At 41.4% G+C, this 17185-nt stretch overlaps 1 protein-coding gene across 11 annotated transcripts in view; it reads left to right on the forward strand.

The window, feature by feature from the left end:
• Positions 1-17185, forward strand: part of PLCB1 (phospholipase C beta 1) — a 689597-nt gene that overhangs the window by 569901 nt on the left and 102511 nt on the right. For 10 of the 11 annotated variants that reach the window (XR_009762119.1, XM_061622530.1, XM_061622531.1 and 7 more), the window contains 3 exons: positions 8490-8670; positions 14730-14806; positions 14973-15062. Coding sequence is in view for 9 of the 11 variants with exons in the window: in XM_061622530.1 (XP_061478514.1) it covers positions 8490-8670; positions 14730-14806; positions 14973-15062 (348 nt within the window). In the remaining 2 variants the exon portion in view is untranslated. Of the gene's footprint in view, positions 1-8489; positions 8671-14729; positions 14807-14972; positions 15063-16245; positions 16310-17185 lie in introns of all 11 variants that reach the window. The other variant, XR_009762120.1, reaches the window with a different exon arrangement.

The raw sequence follows: 17185 nt of genomic DNA on the forward strand, positions 1-17185 counted from the left end.
CAAGGTACTCAAGTGCATAGTTCCAACCAAATGCAGGTTCTTATTCATGAATGGGATTTTCTTTATCCATTTCAATTGGGTTTCAGGCTTTGTCAATGAGACTGATCTGTCATGGTGTAAGCTGTGAGTGACCCTGTTGCTTTTCCGTGATCTCTCAGAAGCTTTTATTATAATTGATCATGGTATCCTTTTGGAGCAGCTATCAGAGTTGGAGTATGGGAGCACTGCTTTGCTGTGGTTCTACTCTTGCTTGGATGTTTGCTCCCAGAAGATGGCCCTGGGAGGTTTTTGTTCGGCCCCGTGAAACCTTCAGTATGGGCTTGATCTTACCACACACATCTACATGAAACCTCTGAGTGAGGTTATCTGGGGTTTTGGACTGTGCTGTCATTGATATGTAGATGGCACACAATTCCAGTTCGCCTTTTCATTTCAATCACGTGTGGCAGTCAGTGTGCTGGGCCAGTACCTGGCTGCAGTAATGGACTGGGTAAGAACAAATAAACTGAGGCATAATCCTGACAAGGCAGAGACTTTGTCAGTGGCTGGTTCCTCTATCTGAATAAGTAGTGTTCAACCAGTTCTGGAAGGGATCACCCTCCCCCTGAAGGATCATGTTCATAGCTTGGGAGCCTTCTTGAATCCATTGCTGTCGCTGGAGACACAAGTGGCCTCTGTACTGTAGGGTGCTTTCTACCAGTTTAATTTGGTAGAATTTGGTGATCTGTGCTCTGTTAACCTCCCAATTGGATTATTGCAAAGCGTAATACATGGGACTGGTTTTGAAGATGGTCCAGAAACTTCAGCTAGCACAGAGTTTGGATATGAAACTCCTAATAGAGACCAGATGATCTGAACATACCATACCAGATCTTGCTTGCTGCACTGGCTGCCAGTATGTTACTGAGCCCAAGTCAGTGTGCTGCTTTTAACCTATAAAGCCTTACATAGCTTGGGATCCTAGTACATGAAAGAGTATCTCTTTCCATATCAGCCTACCTGGGACCCTGAGGTCATCCACAACGCCCTTGTCAGAGTGCCCCCTCCGGCTGAAATTTGGATGGTGGCAATGAGAGAGGTGAGGCTTTTTCAGCAGTGGCCCTCTGCCTGTGGAATGTTCTCCCCAATGAGGGTCACCTGACCTGGCACTCACATTACAATCTTTTTTGTATCAAGCAAAGAACTTCCTTTTCTACCTGGCCTTTTACCTATTTTGACAGTTTTAACATGTAATTTTTAACATCTCTTTAAACTAGTGCTTGTAATATTAGCTATGGGGTTGTTTAATTCTGTGGCGGGGCAGGTGGTTGTGTTTGTGCTCGTGTTTGTAGGGGGGTTGTTTTTGTTGCTGATTATACAGCCACAAGAGTGGTTGTATACTATAGCCAGTGTGGATTTTTCACATTCCATAATGTTAAATTGAAAATACTCCCCCATGCCATTCTGATGCTTCCCATAAGCTCATTTCAAAACAAAACCTTACACAACTTATAGTCCTGAACTCAGAAACACTTGCTTAACAACCCTCTCAATTTTCATGGTGATACACAAAACAGCCAGAGAGAATAGAGAGTTCAAAGTCTAAAAGGAGAGAGAGAAACCAAGAGCCCTTTTGGACTTTTTTCTCTGAGAGTTCTCACTGTTCAAATTAATTAAAAACCAGCCATGTTCACAGAGTACCTGTAATCTTAATACTGACCTTGCCCCATACTCTGACCTTCATCCCCTGCAGTTAAAAAGTTAAAAAATGCATCACTGATTTTTAATTAATTTAAGAAAGTTTGGTTGAAGCCAATGATAATGCAGGACATGCTCAGTAAGAACCAACTATCAGTGTTCTAAAAGCCAGACTCTCAGCTGCTGGGCTTGGCTAATCGGGGCCAAACCCACACCAGACTTTGATTTTACTTGAGACAGTCATGGCTTCCCTCAAAGAATCCTGGGAAGTGTAGTCTGTGAAGGGTGCTGAGAGGAGACTGCTATTCCACTGACAGAGCTTCAGTGGCCAGAGTGGTTTAACAGTCAGCCACTCTAACTGAAGGTCTGTGAGGGGAACAGGGCGTCTCCTAGCAACTCTCAGCACCCTTCACTAACTACACTTCCCAGGATTCTTTGAGAGAAGCCATGATTGGCTTTGAGCCATGGCTTTGAGAGAACCCATGATAAATTGTTTTAAATTGTGTTTAAAATTGCTTTTAAAAGATGTGTTTTTTAAATTTGTATATTGCTTTTAATGTTTTTAGTTATTGTAAACCGCCCAGAGAGCTTCGGCTATGGGGCGGTATATAAATACAATAAATAAATAAATAAATAAATTATTGTCCCAAGTGAAATAGAGGCCTGGTGTGGATGTGGCTAGGGACAGCTTTGTTTTAAATTTGGGTGGGAGGTAGGGTTGCCAGGTTCAGGGCCTGAGACTGATCCTGTATCTTTAGGAGAAAAGAAAGTCAGCCAAGTGCAGGTGTTCTTGCAACGTAGTAATGGAAAAAAACCACAAGATGGATTTCTCCCTTCCCCTGCACAACTTTTAAATATACAGAAGACCGCTTGGTTGCCAGGCCCAGCCTCCAAGAGGTCTTCTGTATCTTTAAAAGTTGTGCAGGGGGAAGGGAGAATTCCACCTTGTGGTTTTTCCCATTACAGTGTTGCAAGAACACCTGCACTTGGCTGACTTTCTCTTCTCCTAAAGATACAGGATCAGTCTCAGGCCCTGAACCTGGCAACCCTAGTGGGAGGCTACATGTGCCTTGTGTAGAATAAAAGCGTGGGGGAAACGCTGAAAAGCAATGATACTGCTCACAATGTTTTCCTTTTGGAAAGGAAAGGGGCTTCCCTTCTGCCCAGTGCCAACCCACCCAATCTCCTCCCCTCCCCTCTCCCTGCCCCTCCCCCAGGTCATTGTTGGACTACGACCTGGGAGACCAGGGTTCAAATCTCCACACAGCCATGAAGCTCACTGGGTAACCTTGGGCCAGTCACTGCCTCTCAGCCTCAGAGGAAGGCAATGGTAAAACCACCTCTGAATACAATTTACCATGAAAACCCTATTCAAAGGGTCGCCATAACTCGACTTGAAGGCAGCCATTTCCATTTTCAAACATGATTGCACAGAAATGAATCCCATTGAACTCAAAAAGTATGCAAATGACCAAACCAACCCTCCCTTCTCCTCTCTCCTAGCCCCTCTCTCCCCCTCCCCTTCAAATCCCCTCCTCCCCCTCTCCCCTCCTCCCCCTCCCCTTCCTCCTCCCCATGATCAGAGGCACTTGTTACCAAATTCTTCCAAGCTACACAGGAAATGGATTGGACTGTGAAAGACCAACCCAAATGGTGTTTGCATTTTGACCAATTTGTAGGGCAGTACAATATCTGAGAGGAGGTCAAGTCTCCTGCTCCCCTGGTGCATTCACTATAGCTGCCCAACTTCCCTGCCTTTTAAAGTTTGATAGAAATATCTGTGGGTTATAGGTACATTCTTAAACCATAAGGTTTTTTGCCTATTAGTAAATTTTTAACTAAGGGATGTAGGGATAATTAAGTTCTGATCCTCAAATATAGAATTCTTCATCCATAAGGAAGTTTTATCAGCGTGAGTTATTTTATCTGTCTCCCTAACAGACCTGCAGGAAGGTAGCATCAGGGGACACATGCTTTCAGCAGCAGACTGCCCCTTCAACAGTATATAGTGAGACCTCTATAACAGACCATAAATGATAATAAACTTTAGTAGGGAGAGGAAATAGGAAAGCCTAATATAATTAAAACCAGCACACTGGATACAATCGTTATCTACCCAGAATATTTCTGTATTCCCTTCAGAAGTCCTTAAGCAGTTATTGGAACACTTCACATGTTATAAACTTCTCATCCTGGAAAAATCTCTGGTGACCCTAATTGTCTGTCTAATAATCTTCATTAGCCTGATGTTTGGGACGTGATGAAAGAAGTTTTCAAGTAGTCCATTCCCCTGCCCTGGCCCCATCTTTTCTGAGGTTTGTATAGTTGCTTCCCTGCCACTGTCCTCAAGCACTGAGCCGGAGCCTGCTTCTAGTTCCATCTCTGTGAACACTGAAACCAAATTCTAGCATTGAGAAGTGGGAAAAAACCTCTTTCAGCTTTGGATTCTGCCATTTAGGGGCACTTATTGTCTCCTATAGTTTGAGGTTCCTGAATTCTCAAAGTAGGCTTCCAGTTGCTCTCTTCTCTACAGAAAATCAATTCTTTTCAAGAAAGAAAAAAATATGAGTGGAGGGAAGTGTTCTCCCTCTCCCTCTCTCCCTCTCTCTCTCTCTCCCTCACTCACACACACACACACACACACACACTTACTCACTCACACACACACACACACACACACGCACGCACACATGGGAGAGGGGCAGGGGGCATAACAGGTGGAAAAAAATAGCGTCATTTTTTATCCATGCAAAGTTGGGGTGTATGGGGCAGTCTTCACTATGTTCCAGATGATGGCCTGATTAGAATTCAATGTCTGGATCTTCCTGCAGTGCAAGTTGTTAGTTCATTTAAAGAGGTATTTGCTTTCTCCATAGTGTCCCTCAAGTTGTTTGCCCAGACGTCATGGAAGGAAGACTTGTCACTAGCATTGGTTGCAACTTGAAATGGCAGAATAGGATTCTTGCTTACAAGTAGATCCAATAACAGGCAAGCCTCTCAGCCTGCCATTGCATACTGACTGGAGTCAGTATTACCAAATTTGCTGAAAAAGGAGGTATCGTGATTTTGAAGTCTCAGCTGTTCCTCCCAAGTGTTTCTCTCCTATTGGGAAAACAGTTCCTCCACTCCCAACATATATACTTATGGAAGTCAGGCAGGTACCTTCACTGTACAGGAATACCCCGCTATATGGACCTTCACTTTACGGACACTCGCGAGTACCAACATATTTACAGTAGTACCATTCCCCTGTTTACGTATGCTCGCTTTGCAAGAATGGACACTTAACTGCATGACGCCACCGCCCGATCAGTTTCCAACTACAAACTTTTTCTTAAAATAAGGCCTACCGTGTTTATTTTAGTTATAAATGCGTTATTTACATCAGTTATGCCCGTATATGACAATTGCAGTGCAGTATATGCATTGATAAGTGAAAAAAGGTAGTGCTTCACTTTAAGTACATTTTCGGTTTATATACTCGCTCTGGACCCATTGTGTACATTAATGCGGGCTGTTCCTGTATTCCTTTCGGCACCTGCTTTAAACTTTTCTGTTTAGGCAAGCCTATCCAGACACATAGATGCTGATGTGCTTTTTTAATTGTTTTACAAATGTTTTAAATTACTTGTTTTTAATTGTTTTCTTGATAATTTTTAATGTTTTTTGTAAACCACTTAGAGGTTTTTTATACAATCAAGCAGTGTATTTTTGTTAAATAAATAAATAAAATAATGCTGAAATTGATTACACCAGTAGATTACTGTTGGTGAGTGATGGTTTCAGACTGCTGTGTCAACATCTTAGAGCAGTGCTCTCCAACCCTGGTCCCCAGATGTTGTTGAACTGCAACTCCCATCATCCCTGACCATTAGTTAAGTGGCTGGGGTGATGGGAGTTGTAGTCCAACAACATCTGGTGACCCAAAGTTGAAGAACGTTGCCTTAGAGCCCTTTAGCAAATGTAATCTATCTGGACATTCCTATTTGTCCCATCCACACCTTAAAGAGGGAGAGATGGCTTGGTACCTTAGAGGTCAAACTAGGGATGGAGAACCTGTGGCCCTCCAGATGCTGTTGGACTCCAGCTCCCATCAGCCCCTGCCAACATGGTCAGTGATCCAAGATGATGCGAGTTGTACTGCAGCAATATCTGGAGGTCTGCAAGGTGCCCTATTCCTGGATTAAATTTTAAAAATGGTATAGATCTCTGTAGTATCACTGGATTCAATGAACCCAAGCCATTTCCCACCTTTGTAGGTGTTTGCCATTGTTTCCAAACTGCCCCTCTCAAAAGGGCAGAACTTCATATGTACACATGACAATGGGGTTTTTAGGTTTGAGTTACTTTCTGACATTCACCTGTTTGCACATTGTAACCCTTTCTTCAGTGCTTGATGATGATGATCTTTCTAGAATGATAGCTCTGCCCTTACGTAAACCCTCTCTTTTAGACTCTGTGGTTTCCTGGCAACTGGCTTAACACCTGGGTAGAGCTGTAAACACCTCTGATTATCTGTCATGGCGTGCAGACTGATGTATTTCATTTGTGTTGGCTTAGTTTTTATTTTTATTTTTTTTAAAAAAATACTGTTACTGTTTAGCTTGCTTGCAATTGCTCTGTTTATTTCACATACCCCATTCATTGCTCCCCCTTCTCACCTGACCCTGTATAGTTCTTTCCCAAGGCCAAAAATATCACACTGTTCCTAAGGGAGTTTGTTGTTTAGATTCCATTTTATGAATATTTTTTTCCTTTTGCTTTTGTATGTTGTTCCACTCAGCTTGCTTTCCTTTGACAGACCCTTGGTTTTTGTGAACTTTGTTCTTTGGAGGCCAATAAATAGTTTCACGTCAGGGTGCATGAATTTGGGGTGGGCACATTCTAAAAGGAATTGAGCCGACTGATAAAGAGGTTTTTATGGTTCTCAAAATAATGCAAGCCACAATTTCTGAACCATGACAGTACAAGAGTGTCATTGAAAGAGTGGCTGTTAGATTAAGAAATTATGTGTTTGCAACATTCCTTCCAAATTTGTACTGTGTCTTCCTGTATCTGTTGAGTTATTGGCCCCCTGCCCCCAATAATTGTTCCCATCAGTCCTCATTCAGTTTTGTCCTACCATTGCTCACTGATCTTCCTACATGGGTATGTTTTTCCCTGCCTCAGTGTGTGACTTCCATTCATATCATTTCACATCCTTGTCTCTTTTAAAAACAACAATATTGTTTTGATGTTAGTGCAGAGAAAACTTTTTGCCAAAGCATTTACCTGAAAATATGTGAATGCTGTTGTTGCGCTAACACAGGCCTGAAAATTACAGAGTGTTTGAGGAGGGAGGAGTTTGCACAAGCACATTGTACGCTGACTCCTGTTTACAGGGAAGGTAAGATGTAAGAGGGTGCTGTAGAAAATAGATAACAGGTGCACCCTGAGCTGAGACAAACAGAGGACAGATGGTTGGAGGAGCAGAAGTCAGTCCTCGGACATCCCAAAAGCACGCTGGGTTTGATTTATTTTTATTTTATTTACTCCATTTTTATCTTGCCCTTCCTCTAATGAGCTCAGGGCAGTGTATGTGGTACCCTTATACCCATATACATACAGCATTTTATCCTCATAGCATCCCTGTGATATAGGTTAAGCTTAACAGATTGTGACTAGCCCAAGGTCACCCAGTGAGTTTCATGGCTGAGGTGGGGACCTGAGCCTGGACCTTCCTGGTCCTAGTCTGATACTCTAACCACTACACCACACTGCCTCTCACTGATGCATTGGACCTTGCACTGGGTAGGATAATGTTATAGGGTCCTTTGAACCTTCATTAAAGAGCAGCTGCAGATCACCTGGAATGGGGAGGGAAATCCATGCCTACAGAACAAGATGTATTATGTGGTGCATAATGTTAAGCAAAGTAGTAATAACAGTGGATTACCTGAAAAATGACCATCCCCTAAAAAATGCCCAAGTTGTCTTAGAGCCACTCCAAATAACATACTGAGTTATAGATCGATATAGACACTTAGTTCAGAAACTGCTCGTTGCAGTACATTATTTGGAGTGGCTCTTGACACTTGGTTGTTTTGGAGTACATGGCCAAGGCACAAACAATTGTTGAAGCATTTCCCTATCAGCAGCTCCTCCTAGTAAATTGAAAATCTGCTTTTAAAACTCTGTCGAGAAGAAAAGGGCTGCAGGAAAAACCAGCAAGCTGAAAATATAACATGTGTACTCATTTAGCCATAACATGTGAACCTTGTGACATGAGAGGAAGCAGGGCCAGGGTGCACCTCAAAATGGAAAGCCCTGTTGGTAAATGTTGCCACTGCTATATTGCAAAAATGAGATCGTTATGCATTGCACAGGTCACATCAGGAGAGCACCCCTTGGAGCTGCTAAATGAGTAAAGAGGCAGCCCCCTGTAATATCTGAATTCCCCCCAAAGGTGGACTTTCACCACTTTCAATGTGATCTTTCACATTTTTTTGAATGAAATGAGGTTTTGATTTAAGTTGAATAGGTGTTAATTTTGGATGGCCCAGCTGATTTGCCTGATGTTGAGCCAGTTTGTGTTTGGGGGACCTTCAGCAGGTGAGACTTCATCTGTGTGTGGAATTACAGATAATTTTACATGGGTCAATGTATGTGGTTTGGCTGGATCCTGGGCTCATGCCATCATAGCCATAAGACCCAGAAAACATCTGCATGTTCAGTCTGAGTTGAATCATGATCAAGGCAAAAAAGAAGGATATGCATCCTGTACCATCCCAACTTATAATGAATTTCCTTTGTCATTCTGTATTGCTCTGCAGGGGTGAAACTGGCAGTCCAGATCATGGCTCTTCAACTGTTGAACAAGAGTTAGCCACGCTTGATTCAGAAATGACCCAAAAGTTAATAGAGCTTAAGGAAAAGCAACAGCAGCAGCTGCTTAATCTTCGGCAAGAACAGTATTATAGTGAGAAGTACCAGAAGCAAGCGCATATTAAATTGGTATGTATAAGAATCTTGCTTCTCCACTTGCTTTGAGGGTCTCTGATGTAAGCATTGCATGGAGAACTAGCTATGTTTGGGACCACTTAAAATATATCTTTGTGGAGGCATCTTTATATGTGAAGCACCCTGTGGTTCTGGCTATCTTCCCGCTATTATTGCAAATTGCAAAATAAAATAAGAATAAAAAGATTTGCAGTGGTATGGGGGAAATTGTGGAAAAAGTGTGTGGAGCTGTTTTTTGAGCTGAAGCAATGAGGAGATACACACTATTCCAAATAGGGGCACCAGAGTTTTCTATAAAGGTCTTAAGATACTGTCCACTTCATTTTCAGTCCCTTTCCTAATTCTGATTATAGTACTGTGACTATTAAGGAGGCAACATCTTGCTAAGCTTTCAAATTTACTCCCCACTACCTACAAGCATTTGGCCATAATTGATTGATTTAACATCAGTGCTGCTTTGGGGGGATCTTGCGCTATATAGCTTTGAAGCTGAAACCAATATGCCCTGCCAAATATAATACTACTATTTAAATGATCAGAAGTCATTCCAGGATAAGCAGTTAGATTAGCATAGCCTGCAAAACTGGAAACAAGAGCTTTGATATCACTAAAAATGGCTTCCAACTAGTTCTTGTTTATGCCAAATAACCTTCTGTGAAACTATGTGCGCTCTAAATGGATGCTGGAGCACAAGCTATAAACAGCAAAGTGATATTACGTATATATTGTCCCAAAGCAGCTTTTATTTGTACAGCTGCAATTCTGCTGCTGGCGGGGTCAGGCACCCTGTGTAGGGCAGCCCTCTAGGCTGAAACAAGAACCTAATCAGATGGTAATAAACGCTTTGGAATGCTGAAAGGAAAGAGAAGAAGGCACTTGGATATTGCTATTATATAATTCCAATCTGCCCCGGTGTGTGGGCCCTGTCAGAGGTACTTAGCCATGCTCTTACACACTTGGTTACTTTGTCGTACAAAAGATCAAAGTTACCAAAGTATTCCATCTGTGTACTACAGACAAGCAGATTTGTTCACAACTGTGTAGGACCTTAAGAGCTAGTAATGGGATTTGGTATGGTTGTACAACAGTTCATAGGATTGGGTTTTTAAGCATGTTGAAGCAACTGGTTGCCTGCGCAGTGGCACCAAATCCTGTTGACACAACATTCCCTGAGGTTTTCCTCCTAAATGCAGGGAGTTTATCTGGTGCTGACAGGAATGGCATTCTCATCACCTGCTTGGGGTCAATGGAAAGCCTTCACTGCCCAACCTCCTCTCCTAGACTTTTCTACCAGGAAGCATTCCTGGCCACTGTTGTTTAGCTTTCCAGGGATTATGTGCCACTAATGTGAATGGTGAATCTAGATTAGGGATGGGGGAGAAATTTGATTCAGTTCACATTTAAAGCCGAATTTATAAAATTTGTATTTTCCGAAACAACATGAGAACTGAAAGACAGCCATTCTTCGATGTCCGCACTTATTCACATTTTGTGATGCAGCTCTCCAACTAAGCAATGTTTGTAAAAATGCATGTATGAGGGGAAAGTGTGCATAAAAAATGAACATGTTAGTGAAAATAATACAAAAATTTATTATGTTAGGAGAATTTTTTTTTGCAAAAATGTGTACATGTACATTAATCAAAACTGCATACAAAATGTGTTTAGTAGGGGAAATTCTCACTAAAATGCTGGAGAGTTTTCAGCAGGTTTTTTTTTTTGCAAAAAAATCGCAGATTGGTGCAGAAATGTGGAGAATCAAATTTAAGAATGGAAAAATGAGAAACTGAGAAAACCAAAATGAACAGACCCTTCCATCCTTAATCTAGACAGAGTCAAGATCTGTCTACCAGATTTGGGTGAATCATTTTGTTTGCCTCCATTTTTTGTTGAAAACTATAGTTCCTGTGATGACCAGCTACTTGTGATGTGCGAGATATGAATGGTAACTCCAAGACCTCCTTAGGCCCACAGTCCTTCCTGGCATAGAGTCCAAAATAGAGGTGGAAAGGCCTCTCTACACCCAGCCCCCTTCCGGGCAAGGAGAGGGCCTTCCATTCTGTCCCACTCTTTGTGCTACTTACTAGAGGCAGGGGCAGCAAAGAGGGCCCCATCCATGCCAGGAAGGGCAATGGCCAAAGGAAGCCTTGGAGCCTGGCACATCAAAAGTAGAGTTGACCATCACAGAAACTATACTTCCCATAATGCCAAAACATCCTGGATTAATTATTAATTATAGACTACTTAATTATTCCTTCTTTAATGATGATAATTTACTTGTAAATGGACAGATTATGAAAATGGGTCACTTATTGCTAAATGACAGGAACTTATTGTGACATCAAGTTTATTTTGGTCATGGGTTTTTGAAGCCTTGAAGATTTCAGAATAGGTGCTGATCTGAACACACCTTGAGTCCTTTACAAGATGGAATCCTCTTAACATGTAATCAATACAAAACATTATGTAATTTGTTCATTTTAATTAACCCAGGGCCAATTCACACTTTACTTTTTGTACTCAAATATGGGTATTCCAGGGTAAAACAAATGTGAATAGCACATGCACATTTTAAGTTGCTGCTTTTTTCTGCAATATACATGAAAATTGAAATTTTGGAAAAAATGTGCCCTGCTTCTTACATATTGTAGAGAAATATGTATGCTCCATATATGCATATTTTGTACTTGGTTGTCAATTTCTTAGTGTGAGTCATATACATGGACAACAGGGGAAAATGCATTCTTTTCACCCAAAAGCCATTTGGCAATTCTTATGATTTACCGTTGTTGTTGTTGTTGTTATGTGCCTCCAAGTCGTTAGAAGTCCAAATTTCTGGCATTTCCCATATGCCCCCTAAAATGTTAAGAATTGCCAGTATATGTCACCATTTCCTAACTTTTCATAATACAATATATGTATATATGCTATATGTGCATAGTGATCAAATGACCTGTGGTTCATATCTCACCATTGTCAAAGCTCATCTGTATAGCTCTCATGCTGGTTTTATGATTCTGAGCATTACAGCATCCATGTTTGTTTTCAAAGTATGTTTCTGGCCACTTTTTGATGGAGAAGAGCATTGTATGTTAATGGCAAAATGATTCCAGCAAGGTCCTTGGGACTCAACACACTGATCACTATTCGATCCCCTTCTACTGTTCATTTGCAACCAAACTTCTAAAGAGATGCCTTCTGAGTGCTGATGATATTGAAATAATTCTTCCTTTATTTTAGTGCATTTATATCCCTCCCACCTTTGTTCCATCATATTGCTCAAGGCAGCATATGTACATGTTGGGTTCCCAGGCAGCCTTCCATCCCGGCACTGAGTAGACTTAGATCTGCTAAGCTTCAGCAAGGTTTATGGCACCATGTGCCTGCAGATGTACCCTGGGACCAGATAGTGTGGTGCTGTTTTGACCCTAGCTGAGGGTTGCAGATTCCTGTTCTTTCCCTGAGTGTAGCAATTTATCTTTTTCAGGAGACTTTCGTGGATTAAAGTTGAAATGTGATGTCTAATTTCCACTTAAGAAAACAAATGCCTTTAACTTGGAAATTGGCAGAATGAAAACAAGTAGACAATTCAGTGTTCATTTTGTATGGAAAGTATAAACAGAACCAGTGCAGTTAGTATCACCACAAATTTACCATGTCCTTAGAACTTGCCGCTGACTAATTTGTTTACAGTTTGTGCACTTTTACACATTTGTGTATCCATCAATAGCATCTTCATTCTGCACAAGTCTCGCAAGTAGTATATTTTCAGGGCAATATGTTGCCCATATCTGTTCTCAGGACTAATTACTTGTTGACAGTTATTTGATTTGTCTTGCATCCGATCAGCAGATGGTCTTTTATATAGAGCATATGGGAGTTTGTTGCTCTTTTACTGTGATATGTTGAATCATCTAGGAAAAAATGTGTTTTAAGGATTGTGACAATTAAAAATGATACTATATTTGCAATGCATTGAAATACATTCAGCAAAGCAAAGCAAAACTCTAGTTCAGTACCAAGGCTTAATAGTATAAATTCTGTTGAAACTTTTGTAGAAGTTGGTAATCACTATCAGAAAGGAGCTATCAAGGTAGCTCACAAGGCTCCTGCCAAAGTTGGGACGGGGGGCTTGGAAGCATAGCATAAGACAAATTGTCATTACTGGATTCCCCTCAGTTATGGCACCCTACCTCTGGAGGGGGCTATAGCTCAGAGCTAATGTGCATGCTTTGTATATGGAAGATCCCACTTTCAAGCCCGAGCATCTCCAGTTAACAGAAGTTCAGGCAGCAGTCCTGGAAAGTCCTAGGCCCAAGGTCCTAGAGAATGACTGGCAGTCAGACGAACCAATGCTGGTCTTGATAGTTTGGGGGTTCTCTTGGATCGATTATTGTTGCTTAAGGCTCAAGTGGCCTCAGGGGCGTGGAGTGCCTTTTATCAGCTTCAACTACTGGCCCAGCTGCACCCCTGTCTGGACAGGGATAGCCTAATTTGTGATGTCTATGCTCTGATGACTTCTAGGTTAAACTACTGCAATGTGTTATATGTGGGACTGCCTTTGAAGACAGTTCGGAAACTGTAGCTGGTGCAGAATTCAGCAGCCAGATTGTTGACCAGGATAAGCCGGTCCATAAATATAACATCAATTCTGATGTAGCTGCACTGACTGCCAATTAGTTTCCAGACTCAATTCAAAGTGTTGGTGTTGACCTATAAAGCCTTATGCAGCTCAGTACCTCAGTAGCTCAAGGACTGCCTCTCCCCATATGAAATGACTTGTGTTTGTCATCAGAGGCCCTTCTTCATGTACTTTCTCCATGGGAGGCTTGGAGGGTGGCAACACAAGAACGGGCCTTTTCAGTGGTGGCTCCCTGGCTGTGGAATGCTCTCCCCAGGGACACATGCCTGGCTCCATCTCTATTCATCTTTAGGCACCTGGCAAAAACCTTTCTGTTCACTGAGGCCTTTGGCCCTTGATGTATGCTGTCCCAATTAATCTTTTTATTATTTGATAGGATTCTAAGTCTTTATTGGCTATTAGATATGGCGGGGTTTGGCTTTACCTGTATTGAAGAGTTTTATATTTTATTGACTGTATGTGTTTTTATCTATGATTCTTGTTTTAAATCTCTCTATTTTTTTAACCTGCCGTAAGTTGCCTAGAGACCACTTGGATTAGGCGACTAACAAATGAAATTAATGATAGTGGTGGTGACACCGACCTGTCCCAGGATAAGGCAGCTTCATAAGTTCACATGGAATTTCTACTCGATTGGTGCAAGTTATCTCTTCCCTGTTTCCCTATCTACATGGCAGAGAATTTCTGCCCCTTGTACATACCACAGTATGTGACCTCTGTGCCTGCCGCCCATGTTGCAATGTGGCCCCTTGCTCTCATGTTTTGCGTGTTGATTCAGCATTGCACAGAGAGGGAGGATGGAATGGCAGCATGGGAGGCACACAGACCTTCCATTCTCTGTAATGTTCTAGTGTGCTGCCTGCGCATGAAGAGGGGCTGCGGGGGCAGAACTGGTTCTACCTCTTGCTGTGGGGATTGGTCCCACATGTAGATGCTGCAACCAAGCTAGGGAGACTTTTACTGAAGGTGTTTTATTGTTTTAAAATGGAATCTTAGGAAGCTGCCTTATATTGAATCAGACCATTGGTTCATCTTGTTCAGCATTGTCTCTACACCAAGGGTGGGGAATCTGCAGCCCTCAAGACGTTATTAGACTAATACTCTCAGCATCCCTGACCGTTAGCTGTGCTGGCTGGGGATGATGGTAGTTGGAGTTCAGCAACGTCTGAAGAGCCATCGGCTCCTCACCTCTGGTCTAACCTGATTGGCAGCAGTTCTCCAGGGTTTCAGACTTTCCCAACATTACTCAGAGATGCCAAGGACTTGAATATGAATGTGCTCTACCATTGAGGTATTATCCTTCCCTTCCTGAGGGTTTGGGGCTAGATGGTTCAATCTTAAACCATCAGAATATTCAGCAGTTAAATGTGGCTCCTGCAGTTTTATAACATGCCTGTTTTCCCCCCTTAAGCTTATTCAGAAGCTGACAGACGTAGCGGAGGAATGCCAGAGCAATCAATTAAAGAAATTGAAAGAGATTTGTGAAAGGTAAGGCACACCATGAGTAAACAAAACTTTTGGTTGCAATCCTAAACACACTTACTAGACAGTAAGCACCACTAAAGTTGTCTTACTTTCCAAGTAAATATGCATAGGCTTGCTCTTTCAGTCTTATTTTGTTTTTTGGGTTTTTTTTTAAATCTCTTTGTTGCAGAGAAAAGAAAGAGTTGAAGAAAAAGATGGACAGAAAGAGGCAGGAAAAAATCACAGAAGCTAAATCAAAGGACAGAAGTCAAATGGATGAGTAAGTGCAGCCTTCAACTTTTAATCTTTTAAGAGTCCCCTTTTCTGGTACATTTTACAGTATGTATAATATGTAGATCAGTCCATACAAAGCATGCTGTGGACACAGGTGGACTGTTGTGAGCAATTCTATTTACTAGTGGACTCATTTTTGCTTTTGGCATCCCACATCCATTTGGCTCAAGGATGGTAACGACATTTTAGAAATGCAACTCTGTGAAACACAGACACAGTACGTATACACCCCCACAGAGGGATAGTTATAGACATACTGGCATTTGAAGTCCTTCTTGCTTAATCCCAATCATAATAGGCCGTCTTAAACAAAGTCCCTAATCCAGCTGAAGTTAGCAGTGATTAAGTTCCATCAAAACCCATGGAACCACCTAATTGCAACTAACTTTAGTCCCATTGCTTTCAATGGCACTTAGACACAATTACATTTAGCTAGATCCAAACTGAAGAGTGCTTTCAGAAAATACCTGCACTTCAACAGACATTGAGAAGAAGTTCCATAGTGGCTCTTAAAGCAACTTGCAACGAAACAAAATACTAAAATAATAAATAGTTAACCGATTTAAAAGCCATCCTTCACACACAAAATAGGTTGTGCATAGGTTTTATTATATTGATCTTTTAACATCACTCCTACCTAGATGAGATGGATCCCAAGAAAGAGAATCCAATGAAGGTGATGAGCAGATGCCCAGACCACCTATTGTGACCTTCTTACAAAAAAAAAGTTCCCTAAAAACAAAACATAATCAGATGAAGACAATTCAACATAAGACTAACAAAGTAACAGAAAAACAAAAACCACAGCAGTCAGATCAACACCAAGCAAAAACAATATTCAGTACTCAGGCCCCAAAGCTCTTTGAAACAGGATTGTCTTAATCTGTTTCCTGAAAGAGTGCCAGATACCTTTGGTTTTTGGACCACCACTGAAAAGGTAATGGTTCCCATTCAGGAACAATCTCACAAATGCTTCATTCCACAGCTGACTTACCAACATCAATTATCAGTGACATCTAAGGCTGCAGAAGGGTTAAGATCATCAGTAAGTTTCAGTGTCACCTATTAATCTCTTATGTGGAGATAAAAAGACTTCTAAAAATGAAATGAGAAATAACTTCTTCTTATTATTATTACTAATTACATTTTTATCCCACCTTTCCTCCAAGGAGCTCAAGGTGACAGACATGGTTCTTCTCCCTCTCCATTTTATCCTCAGAACAACCCTGTGAGGTAGGTTAGGCTGTGACTGGCCAAAGGTCACCCAGCAAGCTTCAGGGCTGAGTGGGGATTTGAACCCTGGTCTCCCAGGCCCAATTCCAAAACTCTAACCACTGTACCACACTGGCTCTCTTTAAATGGGAGGTGGATTGCACATGCAAATATTTTAAGTTGTAACCTTGAAAAAAAAAAATAACCAACAGAGAGAGAGAAACAACATCAACATTTTGTCAAGAGGGGAATAGAAGGCCCTAAACATCAGAAAGTTGCTCACGAAGACAGACACAAGGCATTCAGTCTCAAGTGAATAGTGCAAAGACAAATGGCATGATAGAAATTAATATGACAGGGTAATAAAAAATGACTTTCTGTTCAACGTGATGAGTAATGTTTTATGGGATTGCTCTAAACATGTAATTGTTCAAGAGGCTTTTAAAGCTTATTTATATTTCAAAGGCAGAATATAAAAGTAATAAATAAATATAAGTTTTTCATGTTTATACATAAAATTCATTGTTAAAATAGCAGGAAAAGTCATACATGCTAATAGGACATACTGTATATTTAGACAGCATATATACTTGTGGTAAATGAAAGAAAGCCACCCATTAGGGCTGTCTGCTGTGTGTTTTGGAGTTATTGTGCACAGAGTAATACGCTGACCAGCTTGCATAGAGTCAATGGCTATTGTTCAGCAGAGTTTCCTATTCACATAACTGCCAAACATGATGTGTGCAGAACAGTTGTTTCCAAATGCTTTCTTAAGAAGCTAGGCTATTTCCAGTGACATTTCCAATCTGAGCTTTGGTCACTTGCAGTCCCTGAGGTACTTGTACAGTATAGTATGATCCCATCATTTGCTACAGAGAAGGCCAAGAAAAATGTGTT

The sequence above is a fragment of the Rhineura floridana genome, chromosome 4 (assembly GCF_030035675.1).
Source record: "Rhineura floridana isolate rRhiFlo1 chromosome 4, rRhiFlo1.hap2, whole genome shotgun sequence".
Taxonomy (NCBI): Eukaryota; Metazoa; Chordata; class Lepidosauria; order Squamata; family Rhineuridae; genus Rhineura; species Rhineura floridana.